The sequence below is a fragment of the Erpetoichthys calabaricus genome, chromosome 10 (genome assembly GCF_900747795.2).
Source record: "Erpetoichthys calabaricus chromosome 10, fErpCal1.3, whole genome shotgun sequence".
NCBI lineage: Eukaryota > Metazoa > Chordata > Cladistia > Polypteriformes > Polypteridae > Erpetoichthys > Erpetoichthys calabaricus.
The window spans coordinates 65,997,658-66,017,162 of NC_041403.2; the positions used below are offsets into that span (position 1 = coordinate 65,997,658).

General features: G+C 38.1%; 1 protein-coding gene across 1 annotated transcript in view; it reads left to right on the top strand.

Annotated features, from left to right (window-relative positions):
• The window catches only part of lamc1 (laminin, gamma 1), a 179,385-nt gene that overhangs the window by 127,880 nt on the left and 32,000 nt on the right, over positions 1 to 19,505 (top strand). The window contains exons 4-5 of the mRNA XM_028811341.2: positions 7,901 to 8,067; positions 17,692 to 17,880. Of these exons, the coding sequence (XP_028667174.1) occupies positions 7,901 to 8,067; positions 17,692 to 17,880 (356 nt within the window). The remainder of the gene's footprint in view (positions 1 to 7,900; positions 8,068 to 17,691; positions 17,881 to 19,505) is intronic.

Genomic DNA, 19,505 nt, shown 5'->3' on the forward strand with positions numbered 1-19,505 from the left:
TTGCCCAGTTGATTTCATACAAGGGACGCTATTGGCAGATGGCTGAGAAGCTACCCAGCTTACTTTCTCTCTCTTGTGCTGACGTAGGGGGGTGTGAGCAGTTCGCACACCTAGACGATAGGGACGTTGCTACTTTCTGTGTGCAGCTGCTTCCTGAAGGACATGCTGCACGGTGCTTCGCATACTTAAAAGCTCAAAGGGCACTTATTGATTTTTGACTTTATTTTTCTCTGGCTCTCTCTCTCTTTGTCTGCTCCTGACTGAGGGTGTGTGAGCTGCCGCCTTCAACAGCTTTGTACCGGCGGTGCTTCGCATACTTAAAAGCTAAACAGCCCTATTGACTTTTTTTTTGACTGCTTGCTTTGTTCTCTCTCTCCTGACGTGCACTCCTTTGAAAAGGAAGATATGTTTGCATTCTTTTAATTGTGAGACAGAACTGTCATCTCTGTCTTGTCATGGAGCACAGATTAAACTTTTGAAAAAGAGACAAATGTTTGTTTGCAGTGTTTGAATAACGTTCCTGTCTCTCTACAACCTCCTGTGTTTCTGCGCAAATCTGTGACCCAAGCATGACAATATAAAAATAACCATATAAACATATGGTTTCTACTTCGCAGATTTTCTTATTTCGCGGGTGGCTCTGGAACGCAACCCCCGCGATGGAGGAGGGATTACTGTATTATTATTATTATTACTTCACTCCAAATGTTAGTCTAAGATGGCAGCAGTAAGCTTCAATTTATGTATTGAATAGTAAGAAGTCGATCAGATCTGTACCTGTGTATATACACCCCGTTACACCTACAAATTACCTTTTGAACTGCTAAGCAGTAGTAAAGGGTCATATGGGCTATTGAGTTATTTTTCACTTTGTTCTCAACAAGCTGGTGAGCACTAATGTATTATCTAGAGAAAGATTTATACACACATGGATTCTTGTTTCACACAGTGAAGGGCTCTCGTGGCTTTGTTATTGTATGATGTGCATTTTCCCAGTGTGATTTGGATCCTCCGATTACTTTCAAGGGCTCAGTAAATACAAAGCAGTTTAAATTGATCACGTTCATGTAAGGGAGAAACTTATTTGTGATAATTACCATTGTTTGAAGATTCTACTGCAATGCTCGTTCACAAAATTCAAATTGTCAAAAAATGCTTTAAAGAGCATAGAACTGATGTACCTTATGCATTCCAGTCTCTAGACCATAGCCAAGTTGATCACTTCCAGGATATTTTGGGCCAGAGTCCCAAATTAATCTTCAGCCATCATCAAACTATCGAATAAATTTCTTATATCTTATGTTATCTGCATCCACAATGGATGGGTAAAAGGGTAGGCTATATGATAAAAGTGTGTTTTGGCTGCATATTGTGGCCTAATTCCTGTTAAGATGATTTATGTAATATTTTCTCTATTTTGTCAGCTACCTTAGTAGTAAATGTAGTGGTGTGTATATGTATAAATTAGGCTTTTTATTATCACAGTAGTAGTAAATTTCATGATGTTGGTTGGTTATTTTTTGCACATTAATCATTAGTTCACTTTTTGCTTTTTAGATTTTGTTATAAGAACTTTGAATTGATGTATGTAATTCATTCAACAATAAACCAAAGGAAGGAAACACAATGCAATTTGGCGTGAGAGCACTAATAATACTGAGAACCTTAATGATTCAATGAATGGATTTAGGCTTTTGTTTAAATCGGTCTCATATAGCATGATTCTTCTCAGGCACACCACAAGTTCAAGTTCACCACATCTGCAATGAGTTACAATTTTTGATTTTCCAAAGTGTAATTAAGAGTCAGAAACGGTTCAGAGCATTGAAAATTATTTGTAAATATGCTAATAAACCAAGATCTGCTTAATCTCTTTACATTTTTCAATTTTGTGGCCGAAACTTTTTATACACAAAAAAAAAAAAGAATGGTACCTGTAGTGGAAGACTGAGCAGAGAAACTAACAAGTCAAACATTTTACAAAATAAATAGCTAAAATCTACCCACTCAAATCATTTAAAATACAAGAACGCCATGTACAAACTCATCTGAACATGGGCACCAAACTTCTATCACTCTCTTTATACAGGCCCTGTGTCATAGGTGTAAGTAACTATATCAGTCAAAATAATAAATATTTTCAAGTACCTTGACACTAAGCAACTCTAAGTATTTAGACATTTCATATCCATAATTTTTTGCACTCTTTTTTTCATATTTTCACACTTTATGTACAATAAACTAGATTAGGGGTCTGGGTTCTGGTATTCTCCATGAAAACTCAGTATTGCTCATTCTCTAAAGTAGTATGTGTGTGATATGCATACACAAAAACTATATATATTGTATATCTAACTTGTATAATGTAAATTTGTTAACTAAACAGCACAGGCAGTTTAAGGGACATGCTCGCAATATTGAATTTGACAGTGTTGGGGTTTAAAGTTTATAGCTTTTGGCTACTAGGCCTCATGGACTGAATGGCCTTTGCTTGGTTTAACATTTTATTTTTAGTGTAGTTTGAGGTTTTGTTTTTTTTTTTTTCCCCAACAACCATTATTTTAATATGGTAAAAAAAAAAAGTAGTAGATTTATGATTGAAAACTGTGGAGTGATTTTATAAGGCATCTTTTTTTAAACAGCTGTTAACTTTGGAACGCCCCATAATGGTGCCAGTATGACTAAATGATCTGCCAGTTTTAGAAGAGGTGTTAGCAGCTTGTGTAATGTGACCACACTGTTTTTTTTTTTTTTCCTTCTGCTTGATAAAATAGCCTGTGAAGAAAATATGAGACTTCTCTGACAGCACAGAAACAGAAAACAGACCAAGTAAATCAGATAATTAGACACGTACTCTGGAGATCTGGGACATTTCAAAAAAGCAGACAACACATTTACAGAGGAACTTGGCAAATGTAAAATTCCTCCTGTCTTTGCATATTTTGTAGTTGTTTTAGTTTATAAGGCGGTTGTTAATTATTGATTGTATTAAATTGAAACTTAGACATAAGTATAGCAGTTAGCATTTACAGGTGGTAGTCATACACGGTAGCCTGTTTGTTGTGTGCTTCTACTGGTGTCATTAGGCAGATTTGCTGATTTGGGTGTGTTGAGTATTAAAATCTGAATCTCCTGTGGCTTTTCATTATGAGCTCTCTTAACAGGAGTCATTTTCACCTCCTTTTGTTCTGTCGGGTCAAATTAATAAGAGCACCATTGCTCTTTGCAGTTCAAAATTAGTGCCCCTACTTTGAACGCCACCTTCATAAGGTGTTAGATTGGTTTAGAAATGTGATATTCAGCAAGTTGTCTAATTGTTCCCACCCAGTTTTAAGCAAAATTCACTCATGGCTGTCACCAGACAGCGGGAGTAAATTTAGCCTAATAGGATAAACTACAGTGTGTGTGTGCGCGCATTAAATGCTATTTTTTTTCATTTTTCCTTGTGTAGCATTTGCCAGAACTTGAAGTTTGTATTTGGTGGATTATAGTACATTGTTAGCTTTTTGTTCTTGTTTGTATGCTGCATAATGCACCCTAAAGTAGAGCACCTGAATATTTATCCATGTCTTGTAGTTCAATTCAATTAGTGCTTTATTTCCCTTGGATTCATGTTTTTACATTATGGGGAAGCGTCTGTGGTTCTCATTGTAATAATAGTTTTTATTGGTCTTTGTGTACATTTTTACAAAGTAAATCCATTAGGCCCCTTTGAAATGGTTTATTCCTACTTTCATTGTTTGATCTCAGTAATACTTAAACACATTGAAATAACCAGTATTTTTTTATTGTTTTAAGTAAATAAGTAAGACGTGTTTTCCTTAAATATGTTGTGTCAGTTAATATCATTAGTAAGCATCAATTACTAATCCTATTAACAACAGCGAGACAGCGCTAGTACAATATAATACTTTGATAAACACATTTCTGAAGGTTACAAAATATTGTTTACTCATCATTGGCAAAATCCCTAAAAATTTTGAAATCTTTTTTGTGAATATCACAAACACCTAGGAGTAAGACTGGTAAAGTACTATCCATATTACTAACCGAGAATGCTAAACCGGATGATGGACGCAGGCACATCCGGCCATGGGCCGTAGCTGCAAAAAGACGTACTGCGCAGGCGCAAGAAAGGGCGGACGGGATACACACCAAGAGGGGGATTTAACAAGCCCCTGGAACACAAAAAAAAAGAACACAAAACCACCCCACACACCCTACAAGCAACGGACGGGACACACACAAAGAGGGGGATTCAACAAGCCCCTGGAACACAAAACGAAAGAAGACGCTCGCTCAACAACAATCCTCACCCACACACCCCCCCCAATCAATAAGAAGTGACACCCAAAGCCACATATCTAAAGGAAACGTCCATATTAAACATACGTCATCTCAAAACCTTCACACTAGGCAGCATAGGTGGATCTCATTAAAATAAAGCACTGTTAACCGTTCAACTGGAGAAAAGGCTCCATATTAACAGTGAGTGCTATCCTCCTTAATACTAATCCATATTTCGCACGCTGAGGAACAAACAAGTCATGCATACACGGTCACGGGTACAAAACTATTCGGATCGGATAACGGAACCAAACACACGAACACGAATGAAACAAAAAGAATACACGGCGGCGCATACAATGCGCTTCGGAAAATACGTGAGAAAAAATGTCTCGGATCAAAAAACGCAAAGCTCAAGTAACCCCGTTACAGAGACGTGCCCAAATGAACAGACACATTGAACGTAGATGCATACAGCGCGCGTCTCAAAGTGCTGCATCAAAACAAGCACGATTTCAAAAGAAAGAGCTTGCGTCTCAGACATACAAAAAAGGGAGCAAAGCAACGCGCATATGACCGGACAGAAAACAAGCAAGCAGGACTCAAAAAGCAGAAAGCTCAACTGACCGACATACAAAAACGGACAAGGCACGATACAAACAATGCACGACGTAGAGTGAAACGGACTTTGCGCAAACCGGAGGCGGATCAATTAAAACTCAAAAATAGCGCGTCACAAATAATGGACATGCAACAACGCGGCACTCAAACACCACAAGCAAAACATGCCCGTCGCAGACATCAACACCAGACGTCTGCTGAATGCTTACGCCAGTTGGCTGACAACGCTTTCAATAATGAGTCCACTATTGAGGAAAATTCATTGGGATTAATGAATGTCATTTGCAATCATTGTCATTCACTTAACTTCACAGAAGAAACAACTGGCAATACAAATAATGAATTTACACGTTGTTGTCAAAAGGGGCAGATTAGACTGCCTCCTTTACATTCATATCCCGAATATCTACAGAAGCTTCTAACTAAGGATGTGCCTGAAAGTAAAAACTTTATGAACTACATTAGATCCTACAATAGTTCATTTGCTTTTGCATCTACCAGAGAACATAACAGGACACCAAAAGGCAATGGCCCATACTGCTTTCGCATATGTGGTTAACACAACGCACTATATTATGTCCAAAAAATATTAATGTTAATCACATTATTAACCAGGTCATTTCATTACTTCCTGGAGAGACACGGCTCTTTCTAAGCTCTGACAAAGTTGACTCTGATGACGACAATGAACATCTGAATTTCCCATTAGAATATTTGAACACTATTAACCCGGACGAATGACCACAACACAACATTACCCTTAAAAACGGAACAATAATCATGCTATTAAGAAACCTTAACACTAAACAGGGTTTATGCAATGGCACACGGTTAATCGTCAACACCATAACACACGATGTTATTCAAGCAACAGTTCTTTCAGATTCACATGCTAACAATACTGTTCTCATTCTTGGAATTGACCTTACGAGTTCTGACCTAGAATTACCTTTTACATTGAAACACCGACAGTTCCCCATTAAACCTGCATTTGCCATGACCAGCAACAAATCACAAGGACAAACCATGGACAAGGTTGGCATCTACCTCTCTGAACCCGTTTTTGGACATGCACAACTTTATTTTGCCTTCTCATGTGTTCGACGTTCATCTCACAAAGTTAAAATTAAAAATGATCCATGCCAAGGAAGACTCATTCAAAGACTAGACACCATCTTTACTACTAATGTTGTATACAGAGAAATATTCCAATAAAACATTACTCTATGCCAAACACTCTATTCTGTATTTATATAGGCATCATCCAAACCTGCACACTATTCTATATCTAATTCATACATCTCACTCTTTGTCATGCCCCAACGCCAGGGGTTGGCGAGCGAAGCGAGCAGGGGGTGGAGCCCCCTAGTACAATAAATAATAGGTAAGTGAATAGATAGTAGTAATTTGAATTAGATCATAATAAAATACTAGGGGGCGATGCTCGCTTCGCTCGCCAATCCCCTGGCCAGCGCTACGCACCAGCCATTTCGTGTCTCTGCAGCTCACTTATGTGGATTTCACTTTCGTGATCTTTACTGTAATTTTTTTGAGACTTTCGAATTTTAGTACTTTCATAATCTCTAACCTGCTCTGCATGTTTATCATGCCAAAGTTTTTGAACCTCTTTACAACGTTCTACTTTGTCTTCCACGCTTTGTCTTTTATGTCCGAACCCGCTTGGAGCTGAGAGTCCAGGAACTGGGTCTGACAATAGCATTCACACGAATGAGAAGTGAGTGGACCGTTGGCGCGCCAGCCACTTTGCGTCTCTGCTGCTCGCGTATGTGGATTTCACTTTCACCAAACACCAAATCTTTTAATTCTCGCAGATACTCCTCTTCATTGGGAAGAAACACTACTTTTGCCTGATGTCTACACGAATTAGATGATCTACAAGGCTCCGACTTAAAGTTTAAAGCGAACAATATCTAAATACTTCTGTCATATCACAATAGCAGTAACAAGTGTAACAAATATACTTCATATAAATAAGCTACTAAGAAAGGATCTAAGAGCAGGGGAACAGGACAAGCAGCACAGAGGTCAAAGTCCAGACAGCCACTGGGTAGAAGTGGTTGCACAACCTGGTAGAACTGTTTCAGATGCTGCAATACCATTTGCCATATGGAAGTGGGACAAAGAGACTGTGGGAGGGGTGAAGGTGTTTCTTAGCAATGCTATAGCTTTGTGGATGCAACACCTTCTAAAAATGTTTTAATGGAGGTCAGAATGGTCTCATTTTCTACGGTGTGAACTGTCTGTTATAAGATCTTATGGCCAGAGACACTGCAGTTCCCAAACTAGACAATGATGCAGCTGGGTATAACACACCCAATAATGCCCATGTAGAATGTGGTGAGAAAGGGTGGTGCTAAGCTTGGGTTTTTCAGCCGCCGAAGGAAGTGGAGATGCTGCTGCATCTTCTTAGTTATGGATGTGGTGTTAATTTACCGTGTAAGGTCATCTGCCAGGTTTACTGTGTTCTCACTTATTGATTTTAGTGTGTTTCCTTGGTAATATGTCATTACATGTTTTTATTATTTAAATATGTTTAAGTGATTAATCTTTGCCTGGGATTCTACCCTTGATTTTGCAGGCCATAAAGAGTGTACCATACCATTAAACATGGCAGCTCTGCACAGGTGAAAAAAAATTACCAATTTTAAGGCAAAGTATCCTGCAAAATTTTTTTTTTTTTTTCCTACCATATTTCAGGGTTTATGTTCTGGCTCAAATTGACATTTAAATACAGTGCACAAAGTCTCCTCTCAGCATCATAATCCTATATGTTCTGTTTTCTTATGATTTTCTTCCCATATTAATTCAGGAGACTCTATATTGGTGTTTGTGATGACAGTGGGTTTGTCAGTGCCTTACAATGGACATGTGCCCGTTCAAACATTTGTAACTTTTAAGTGGTTAATGTATAGGAAAGGCATACTTTCAGTAAATATTGAAAAGCTAATGCCAGCTTCTCTCTTTCCCACAGATGTAAGTGTAATGGCCATGCCAGTGAGTGTGTGAAAAATGAACATCAGAGATTAGTATGTAACTGCAAACACAACACATTTGGCACCGACTGTGAAAAATGCAAGCCTTTCTACAATGACCGGCCCTGGAGAAGGGCAACTGCTGAGAATGCCAACGAATGTCTACGTAAGTTTTACTCTAAATCACAATTTAACAGTAGGAACTCCATAGGCTATTGTTAAGAATAATTGATGATAAATTGTATTTTCAATCTCGAGTAAGTTTGTTATGTAATCTTGCAACATACACGTTATACAAACTTACTTTCTTTAATATTACATATTAATTAAAGCACTGTGGAGGTTTTAGTGGTACTTAATTTGATTATTATTATTTGTGGTAGTTTTTGTTTATATATAATTTTTAAATTTTTTTTTTGAGGTCAGGCTGATTAAGTGACTTGCAGAGGTAGAAACTGAACTGGCAACCTTATGATTTAAAATCTTTGCAGGATATTCATTAGTGTTAGGTGATTGTATATCTTCTTTCTTTCTTTTCAATATTATCAGATGCTGTAAAGTGGATGTGTTCTGATATCTGATAATAACATTGAAAGGTTAAATCAAGAATATCCGTTTTTTAAAACACCGTTAATTCACAGTATTTTTTCTTATTCAAAAATTCAATCCTACCCATATTTTCACCTACTTAAGCTGGTAGATTGTCATCAGCTATTGTTGGTATCCACCACTCCCATCCCATCTAAGGTTTGTATATGTTCCTACTCTTAAACCTGTAAAGCTCATTTTCATAGCTTATACTATCTCATACCAACCAATAAAACTAAAAAATACGTTCCTCATTAAAGTATAGAAGGTTTGTGTACTTTGTTATTGTTAGAACAGTTAAGGTGAGAATTTTGTGAACAGTTGTATTTGTTTGATTACTCAACACATAATTATTTGCCATTAAAATTAACATTTTATAACATATTTTTATAACATTTTATATTATTTTTTTGAAAAAGCAGTTTAATAAACCAATTTATACTAATACAAAGATTGAAACCTGGCAAACAATACATTCCTCTGGGATTACCTGATACCTGATTTGCTATATAAAAGCCTCCATATAGAACTGACAAATGCAGTTTGGGAGGATTAGGGCAGTGGCTTTCAAATTTGTGAGGCTGAAATTCTTTTTTTTTTTTTTTTTTTTTTTAAAGGTCCAATTTTAAAGATTGGCTGTCCTTAAATCTCCTCAGTTTTTAAATAAGCATAACCAATTACTACATAAAAGTAGTGACATTTTATCACATGTGTTTTATATACAGTAATCCCTCCTCCATCGCGGGGGTTGCGTTCCAGAGCCACCCGCGAAATAAGAAAATCCGCGAAGTAGAAACCATATGTTTGTATGGTTATTTTTATATTGTCATGCTTGGGTCACAGATTTGCGCAGAAACACAGGAGGTTGTAGAGAGACAGGAACGTTATTCAAACACTGCAAACAAACATTTGTCTCTTTTTCAAAAGTTTAAACTGTGCTCCATGACAAGACAGAGATGACAGTTCCATCTCACAATTAAAAGAATGCAAACATATCTTCCTCATCAAAGGAGTCGGGAGCAGAGACTGTCATAAAGGCAGAGGAAAATCAATAGGGCTGTTTGGCTTTTAAGTATGCGAAGCACCGCGGCACAAAGCTGTTGAAGGCGGCAGCTCACACCCCCTCCGTCAAGAGCACAGAAAGAGAGAGAGAGAGACAGAGAAAAACAAGCAAGCAAAAATCAATACGTGCCCTTCGAGCTTTTAAGTATGCGAAGCACCGTGCAGCATGTCCTTCAGGAAGCAGCTGCACAAAAGATAGCAACGTGAAGATAATCTTTCAGCATTTTTAGACGAGCGTCCGTATCGTCTAGGTGTGCGAACAGCCCCCCTGCTCAATCCCCCTACGTCAGGATCAGAGAAAGTCAGTGCAAGAGACACAGAGAAAAGTAAGTTGGGTAGCTTCTCAGCCATCTGCCAATAGCGTCCCTTGTATGAAATCAACTGGGCAAACCAACTGAGGAAGCATGTACCAGAAATTAAAAGACCCATTGTCCGCAGAAACCCGCGAAGCAGCGAAAAATCCGCGATATATATTTAAATATGCTTACATATAAAATCCACGATGGAGTGAAGCCGCGAAAGGCGAAGCGTGATACAGCGAGGGATCACTGTAGTCTGCTGTAGTTAAGTATTTGCTTTGATTAATTGGCCTACCATTTTTCAAAATCATGTAGTGTGACTTTTGTTAACAGTACCCAAGATCCAAGATAAAGCTTCAGTTCACAGCATTGTATTTATATTAGTGACCAGGGGGTACAATACCTTGAGAAGTAGTCTGATTAATTCAAACAATAAATATGCCACAAATGGAGCACTCTATAAGGTGAAGTAAATGTGTCCCTTTTAACACACTTTAACCTTTTTACTTGTGACCAGCCCTCACTAAGAGCTGGACAAAATGTAAAGGATAATATTACATACAGTGTGTTATAGGCAAAATGAGCAACTATGCCTTAAACCACTGAATATCATGAAACTCACTATGTAAAATGTGTTTTGATAAAGACGAGTATATTCCTGGGAATGTTTTGGTACTAGAAGAATTTAGTGGGTTTGAAAATTTGTTGAAAGTTTACTATGTACTTGGAGGTACATATGCATCAGTTTAGATTGATAAAAGTTTACTTATTATAAAGAGAGTCTTAACAAGCATTCATTTATTTAAATGCTTCAGAAGAGTCACATTAAACCTTTAACTAGATGATTGTTACTGTTCTGGTTGTTTCCGATTGTTGCTCTTTATGCGGGTTTCTTGCCGTTTCCAAGAAAATGAAAGACACAAAGGTTTTACTTTTTAAATAAAACTACTGGCTGCTGCATTTATGGCCAGGCTAAAATAAGAGCCAGGTTTCCGGTGACTGAGTTTGCTGGTCTGCTTACTCCTCCCACCATGGACAAGCTGCAAAGGACTCCCAAGTTGATTTACAGAAAAGTGCAATTTCCACATTCCATCCATCCATTCCTTTCACAGAATGCACAGACTTGACAAGAGCACTGAATAAACAATATGCTTCAATAGGATTGTGTGCCGTCCCCCATCCCTGAAGTCTTCCCTGTGTGTCATTAATCTAATGCATTGGGAAAGCACACTTCCCCTGTAAGCCCATACTCTAGAAGGAGCAGATTTATTTGCTCTTTTGCTCAGGTTTTCCTTTGATTTTTAACCTGTCTCCTCAAATATTTGTGAGAAGAGCACCACACATGGGAAAAACGCAAAACCATGCTGCATTACAGATCCTGCTTCCCGAGTTCAAATCCCAATCCTGGTTGCTATCTGTGTGTAGTTTTGACATTCTCCCATTGTTTACATGGAGCTTTTCCTCTGACCCCTGTTTATAGTACATTAATGCATATTAGGCTACATGATGATTAATACTATTTGAATGAGTCTTTGTGTGCGCCAGGCAGTGTGCTGTCACCCTATGTAGGGTCTCTGCCTTGTCTAACCCTGAATTGGCTGTCAGGTTTTTATTTAAATTTAGTGGACAGTCATGGAGGGAGCAGTACAACATAATGCAGACCAATAAAAATGACTAAATTCTTTGTATAACGTATTTTTTTTGGATTAGTATGTATGAGAGGTCCTAGTGCATTTTTTTTTTTAAACTTTGAACTGAAACTGATGCCCCTCTAATGCTGTCTTTGTTCTAGTGTTCTCTATAATGCTGTTCACCAGGGCACACAAAATTTACTCTGCCTTTGTACAGTTTGTCCAAAATGATGGATACTAGTTCTGACGCAGAATTTTAAACAAATTATACTATCATAAGGTCAAAATACTAACATTATATATGCAATTACAAATGTGTCATTAATATGACTTTCAGTAACTTGTATACACTGAGCAATTAACAGGTTTTTAGCACATAACAAACTTATGAAAGCCATAGTAGAAAAATATGAGAGAGATTACAATCTACCACATCTATCCAGATTGAAAAATACAAAAATTAGTTATTTCAGATAAATTCTACTTGAGTGTAAATCACAACAATACACTAGTCTTTGAACAAAATGATTATAATAGACTTGAAACCCAGGGCAGAAAAATGTGACAAGCAGATATGACACACATCCAGTCTGTCACTGTTGACATAATTCAAGAAAAAAATATTTAAATTACAGTTCACAAATTTTTACCAATATGTATTGCAAACATACCCTTCAAACTGTTTTATCTACATTTTTCCATGCCTGTCAAGGCAGCAGAATCTATTAGGAAGCATGATCTGGCATTATGTCTGCTATATTTTGCTTCCCTTGCCATGAATAATAGCAAAATTGTGCACAGTTCCTAATTTTCAGCAACTATTATCACAGGGGGCTTTTTAAAGCTGAGAGATATATAATGTAACATACATATAAAACTGCAGTGAAAATAGTTATAGCACAATGCATTTGTTTGTTTTGTATATCAAAGACGGTAGCTTTTACCATTTTATTTTACCATTCTTTGCCATGCTCTAGGAATCCCAAATTCCTATATGTGAAAAGGCAGATTTATAAAAGTACGTCTCTGAAATAAATGTGCAAGGTTTTTTTTTTTTTTTTCCTTGCTTGGAATGTAATTTCCTAAATAGGTCAGTCTTTATTAAACAATCTGCCTGAAACAGCGATATGTACACAAGAATGTAAACATAAAATGGCATGCATGGCAAGTGTGTGAATACATTAAGAGGCCTGACACTGAGCTGTGTTTGTATCTTGTGTGAAATGCTCCTGGTTTCAATAGACTCCTGAACCCTGTACAGTAATTCTAATTCCAGGTAACTGATTGCTTTGAAAATGTTTAAAGGCTATAGGGCTTCACGCGCAGCACAGTCTACATAGAAGGCTTCAATTTTGCACTTTGGTAATAATTACATATTTTCTAGAAACTCTCCTTTCCGTATTTCACAAGCTAGGAGCTAAAAATTGCAATCAGTCCACTTTTATTTTATAGTGTCTTCATACATGTCATACATGTCGTCATGTACATTTTTTAAAACTGCAGATGGCATTATCCTGATGCTTATTTTTAAAATACACCCTAACAATATTTTACCCCACCCCCTACTCATAAAATGTCCAAAATGAACTTTTCATGACAAATAAGTTTGTCTTTTCAGGAATTTGTTGTGGAGGTAGCTTCAATCTCTGGTCTATGTCACTGTGCTTCTCAGTTTACACAAATGTTGCAAGACTTGAGGAACACTACTGGATTACATATGAAAATGGCAGAAACTTATTCACTGTTGAATGAGCAGGACGTGCCTTAAATTATATGTTTGTGTTTTTAATGGAAAACACTGATAGGACATTCAGTGAAAGTTTGAGGTTATAGTAGATTACCCTTAAATGCAATTTTTACATCTTTTCAAAGCTTGTGACTGCAGGTTTGTAGTAAGCATAGCCACCAGGAATACAGTGATCCCTCGCTATATCGTGCTTCGCCTTTCGCGGCTTCACTCCATCGCGGATTTTATATGTAAGCATATTTAAATATATATCGCGGATTTTTTGCTGGTTCGCGGATTTCTGCGGACAATGGGTCTTTTAATTTCTGGTACATGTTTCCTCAGTTGGTTTGCCCAGTTGATTTCATACAAGAGACGCTATTGGCAGATGGCTGAGAAGCTAGATTGCTTACTCTTCTCTCTCTCTCTTGCGCTGACTTTCTCTGATCCTGACGTATGGGGATTGAGCAGGGGGGCTGTTCGCACACCTAGACGATACGGACGCTCGTCTAAAAATGCTGAAAGATTATCTTCACGTTGCTATCTTTTGTGCAGCTGCTTCCTGAAACGACATGCTGCACGGTGCTTCGCATACTTAAAAGCTCAAAGGGCACGTATTGATTTTTGACTGAAAAACAAACTCTGTCTCTCTCTCTCTCTCTCTCTCTGCTCCTGACGGAGGGGGTGTGAGCTGCCGCCTTCAACAGCTTTGTGCCGCGGTGCTTCGCATACTTAAAAGCCAAACAGCCCTATTGATTTGTTTGCTAGAGATTGTTTTCTCTATCTATGTGACATTCTGTGCTCCTGACACGCACTCCTTTGAAGAGGAAGATATGTTTGCATTCTTTTAATTGTGAGACAGAACTTTCATCTCTGTCTTGTCATGGAGCACAGTTTAAACTTTTGAAAAAGAGACAAATGTTTGTTTGCAGTGTTTGAATAACGTTCCTGTCTCTCTACAACCTCCTGTGTTTCTGCGCAAATCTGTGACCCAAGCATGACAATATAAAAATAACCATATAAACATATGGTTTCTACTTCGCGGATTTTCTTATTTCGCGGGTGGCTCTGGAACGCAACCCCCGCGATGGAGGAGGGATTACTGTACAACGATCTTACATGGGAAAACAAGTTCTATTAAATGAATGGGTGGTTGTGAAATAGATAGATACTTTATTAATCCCAAGGGGAAATTCAGATACTGAAGCAGCAGCATACTGATTTAAAAAAAACAATATTAGAGTGATAAAAATGCAGGTAAAACAGACAATAACTTTGTATAATGTTAACGTTTACCCCCCTGGGTGGAATTGACGAGTCGCATAGTGTGGGGGAGGAACGATCTCCTCAGTCTGTCAGTGGAGCAGGACAGTGACAGCAGTCTGTCGCTGAAGCTGCTCCTCTGTCTGGAGATGATACTGTTTAGTGGATGCCGTGGATTCTCCATGATTGACAGAAGCCTGCTCAGCGCCTGTCGCTCTGCCACAGATGTCGAACTGTCCAGCTCCATGCTACAATAGGTCCTGCCTTCCTCACCAGTTTGTGCAGGCGTGAGGCATCCCTCTTCTTTATGCTGCCTCCCCAGCACACCACCGTGTAGAAGAGGGCGCTCGTCACAACCGTCTGGTAGAACATCTGCAGCATCTTATTGCAGATGTTGAAGGTGCCAGCTTTCTAAGGAAGTATAGTCGGCTCTGTCCTTTCTTACACAGAGCATCAGTATTGGCAGTCCAGTCCAATTTATCATCCAGCTGTACTCCCAGGTATTTATAGGTCTGTACCCTCTGCACACAGTCACCTCTGATGATCACGGGGTCCATGAGGGGCCTGGGCCTCCTAAAATCCACCACCAGCTCTTTGGTTTTGCTGGTGTTCAGGTGTAGGTGGTTTGAGTCGCACCATTTAACAAAACCATTGATTAGGTTCCTATACTCCTCCTCCTGCCCACTCCTGATGCAGCCCACGATAGCAGTGTTATCAGCGAACTTTTGCAAGTGGCAGGACTCCGAGTTGTATTGGAAGTCCGATGTATATAGGCTGAACAGGACCGGAGAAAGTACAGTCCCCTGCGGCGCTCCTGTGTTGCTGACCACAATGTCAGACCTGCAGTTCCCGAGACGCACATACTGAGGTCTGTCTGTAAGATAGTCCACGATCCATGCCACCAGGTATGAATCCCATCTCTGTCAGCTTGTCCCTAAGGAGCAGAGGTTGGATGGTGTTGAAGGCGCTAGAGAAGTCAAGAAACATAATTCTTACTGCACCACTGCCTCTGTCCAAGGGGGAGGGATCGGTGTAACATATAATAAACACACATTTGATAGAATTCCTCACACAAGTAGTGCTGATCTGCAAATTTCGGCAAAGCATTTTTTGCAGCGAATATGCCATGTTTGCCGATGGCCTTGTTCACTGAATATTTTCCTTAAAATTTGCTATGCAGCCGGCTTAGGCAAACATCTTTTTCCATTTGTCCCATGATGCTTTGCAAGTCCAATGTAATATCTCAGAGCTGTAGCAGCCATGCACAGAACTTTCACAAATGCCTACTGCAAGATCATTACTGTCTTGGTCATTGCTGTATCACAAGCACACAAGGGAAAGAATTGTTTCAGCTATTGAACTGTAGTGAAACCACCCCTTCCCTGTCCACTGAACAGTGCTGTATGATATTTTTCCCCATCTCTAACTGTATTTGTTTCTTCCCGTCGTGGTAGTTTCATCTCCCCGGGCACTTCAATTGCTGTATGTGGCCAGTCCCATGCACTTTGGAGCATGGGTAATGTGTGTCCCAAGATTAGCAATGTCTCAGTGCAATGATCAATATTTTATTTAATGACATATCAAACTTTTCCCAAACTCTCGGGGACACTTACAAGATCATTGCATCATTATAATGGACTCAAAACAAGTTTGGTTCCTCCTTCCCCATTGACTTCAGGGCATTTCAGAGTTTGGTGAAATTTGTGACCATTTCTGTAATTTTGCCAAAATTGAGGTGAAGACAATTTGGTGGGGTTTGCTCATCAATGTTAAAAATGATAAACATATAATATTTATCTGTTAGTCCAGAGATGGACAAGTAGTATACCTATGGCTGGTTCCTACCTTGTGCTTCATGCTGCTGGGTTAGGTTTCACTCCTTATGAGTATTAACTGGATTAATGGATGAGTCCACAACTTCCTCTTAATTGAAAATTAATTTTAACTTAATCAGAGTACTCTGATTTATAAGGTGTTTTTTATTGTAGATGAATTATCTGAACAGACATTAAACCAGTTCAGGGCAAACATGGCTACTGTCTTATAAATCCGATTGCTGTAGTTTAGAACTGCCTGTGCTTTATATGCCATGTGGCATTCATCAGTTTATATTGTGACAGTTCAACAAGTTGTGCAGTGCAATAACAGACTGACAAAATGGTGAATGATTATGTATGTACATTGTTTTTGCTGTAATCTCAGATATTAGTTGTAATGTAATCATAGTATTTGTATGTAAGAATTTTTCTGATAAAGTAAATGTCAGTTGTCTTTATTAGTTTTTCTGTTTATGTACGTATATTATGGGATTTGCATTCAGCATCTGTACATAATGGACTTGTCACAGTATGCCTACTTTCTGCATAAGCATTTTTTATATGACTTGAAAGACCATTTAAACAGAAACAAATTTAAACTTACAAAAATTGTTTACACATAACTGAAAACCACTTTTTTCTCACTTGTTTTCACGCCATGGAAACATCACTATGTGTAATCTGTTGAGCAAAATATTTTCCCACGGAATCCACCAGCTGGGAATTCTGTTTGGGCTATCAAAACTGAACATTGTTTTGCAGGCCAAGTTAAGCAATTTATAACTTTGGACTGTGCACTAGGGTGGGAGACAGCTTTAGCATGTGCAGAGGAAGAGAATGAGGAAAACTGGCTGTCTTAATGCCAGCTAGAGAAGCATTCCACCTATCTGATGTCACTGATCAGCATCTGTTGAAGCTGTTACACATCACTAGCACTAACAAATTTTGACAAGCTCTTCTGTACGGCTCCTTGCACTTATTCCTGCATTGCTGCATTAAAAACCTTTATATGTTCACGGGCTCATTTAGTATTCTGAAAGACTTGTCCATTACCATACAAGTAATATTTTTAGTGTAATAATTGTACTTTAACGTCCACCTATGATTGAAGAGGAGATGTGTAAAGCTCTCTTGGTCCACTAACTTTGACTTTTTTCTTTTTTGATTGTCAAGTTGTTTACATTGTTAATATGCAGACTTTGTGACTTTTATTTCTGTTTTATACTGAGTATTTCAGGAAGAGCTGTACCATTTCCCAAAATAAAAAACCCTAATGCACAAGTGAGTTTTGGAAATTATAATATAAATTACAAATCAGGAGCATATTTTAACTCTCCAGGTATGCTTTAAATATTTATGTACATTTTGTGGTAAAACATTTAATCTGTGCTTCACTTTTTATAGAATGCAACTGTAATGGAAAATCTCGTGAATGTAAATTTGACCCAGACCTTTACCGTGAAACTGGTCATGGAGGCCGATGTGTGAACTGTGCTGATAACACAGATGGTCCAAACTGTGAACGCTGCCGCGACAACTACTACAGGCAAGGAGGAGATGGGCGTTGTCTACCCTGCAGCTGTAATGCAGTTGGTGAGTAACACTCAGTCCGGCTGAGCTGTCAGCCAAGATACTTAGTACAAGTAGTTTTTAGAAAAACTCTGACAGGTCTGCTGGAGAAGGAAACACTGAAAATAATTCAAGGAGCTACAGTTTTATATTAGGGCCAGATATAAAGGTTCTCATGTCTATTCATATGGCTTTCATGAAACCTTTTCACAAATATATTTGTATCTAGGCAAACTGCAGTTATACTGGTTTCTGTCATTCGAGAAAATAAGTTATTTATTGCAAATGTCAGTGACACTGAAATGATTTTGCACTGTTTCTGGTTTATGTTCTTTATACAAACTTTTTATCTTTCATTGTGTTTCTTGTATACTGATAACTAGAATCATAAGGAAGTCCTTTGTGGTACATATTTCTCTGCAGGTGGTCCCAACAATATTTCTTGCTAAGTTTATTTTTCACATCTGACTTTCTGCCACCTATGGCATTGAATCTGTTTTTTAAAAAGGCTCAAGATTTAAATTATGTGGAGTTCTAAATGTATTTTAATTAATATTCATTGCAGAATTCTTTTCACATTCTCCGTGCATTGCATCTGGATTATTATGATTTTAGGAAAGTATAAAAAAGTATGAGATTAATCTTGAAATCTACCAATTTTGCTTTATCCAGATCATAGTATAATATTATTAAAATGATAAATAATTTGCATTCTGCTACCATATATAACTGAATTCAGGTTTGGTATATCCAGTGCCTGAATTGGGCTAATTCCCCCTACCAGCCTATATTTAGATAAACCAATGTCTTTTCACCAAATGTTCGCACATGCAAATGGCACCAAATCCCAGCAGGGCTGAATGTATATAATCACAATGTACTGTATAGTCTAATGCAGGGGTGGGAAAAGTCATTCCTGGAGGGCCGCAGTGGCTGCGGGTTTTTGTTCCAATCCAGTTGCTTTATTAGAAAACAATCCTTGTCAATAATTACATTTCCTGGCTTGTTAGTGCTTTAACTCTGCTATGTCAAGTCATTCTCATATCCTAGATTTTTTTTCCATTCTAATGATATCATCCAAATACTTTGAAGTTTAAAATGGATAGGTAATTCTCAATCCTTCACTTTTTTCTCTTCTCTTTCCTTCAAAGTATTTAATTAAACCAAATAGTGCACGATAAATACACACAGGTGTAAAGGGTAACAAGCAAAATGGATAACTGCTGGTTTATTTTGTCATTTGCATCTAATTGCTAATAAGGAGCAATTAAAAACCGAGAATGCAGCTGTCTAAGTCTTAAATAAGCAATAAGAGTTCAAAATCTTAATGAGGGAGACAACTAAAATGAAGCAGAAGTGTTTCTAGAGCAATAAGTGCTTCTTATTAAGCAATTGGGTTGGAGCAAAAACCTGCAGCCACTGCGGCCCTCCTGGAATGACTTTGCCCACCCCTGGTCTAATGGATATAGAGTAATGTTACCCAAACTCGGTCCTGGGGACCCCCTGTGGCTGCAGGTTTTTGTTCCAACTGGATTCCTAATCGGTGACAACACCTGATAACACTGAGCTCATTTAATTAGCTGGTATTTTTTTTTTCTTTTATTCGACATTCAGAAAAGCATAGCTGCATGGTTTTTACATTTATAAGA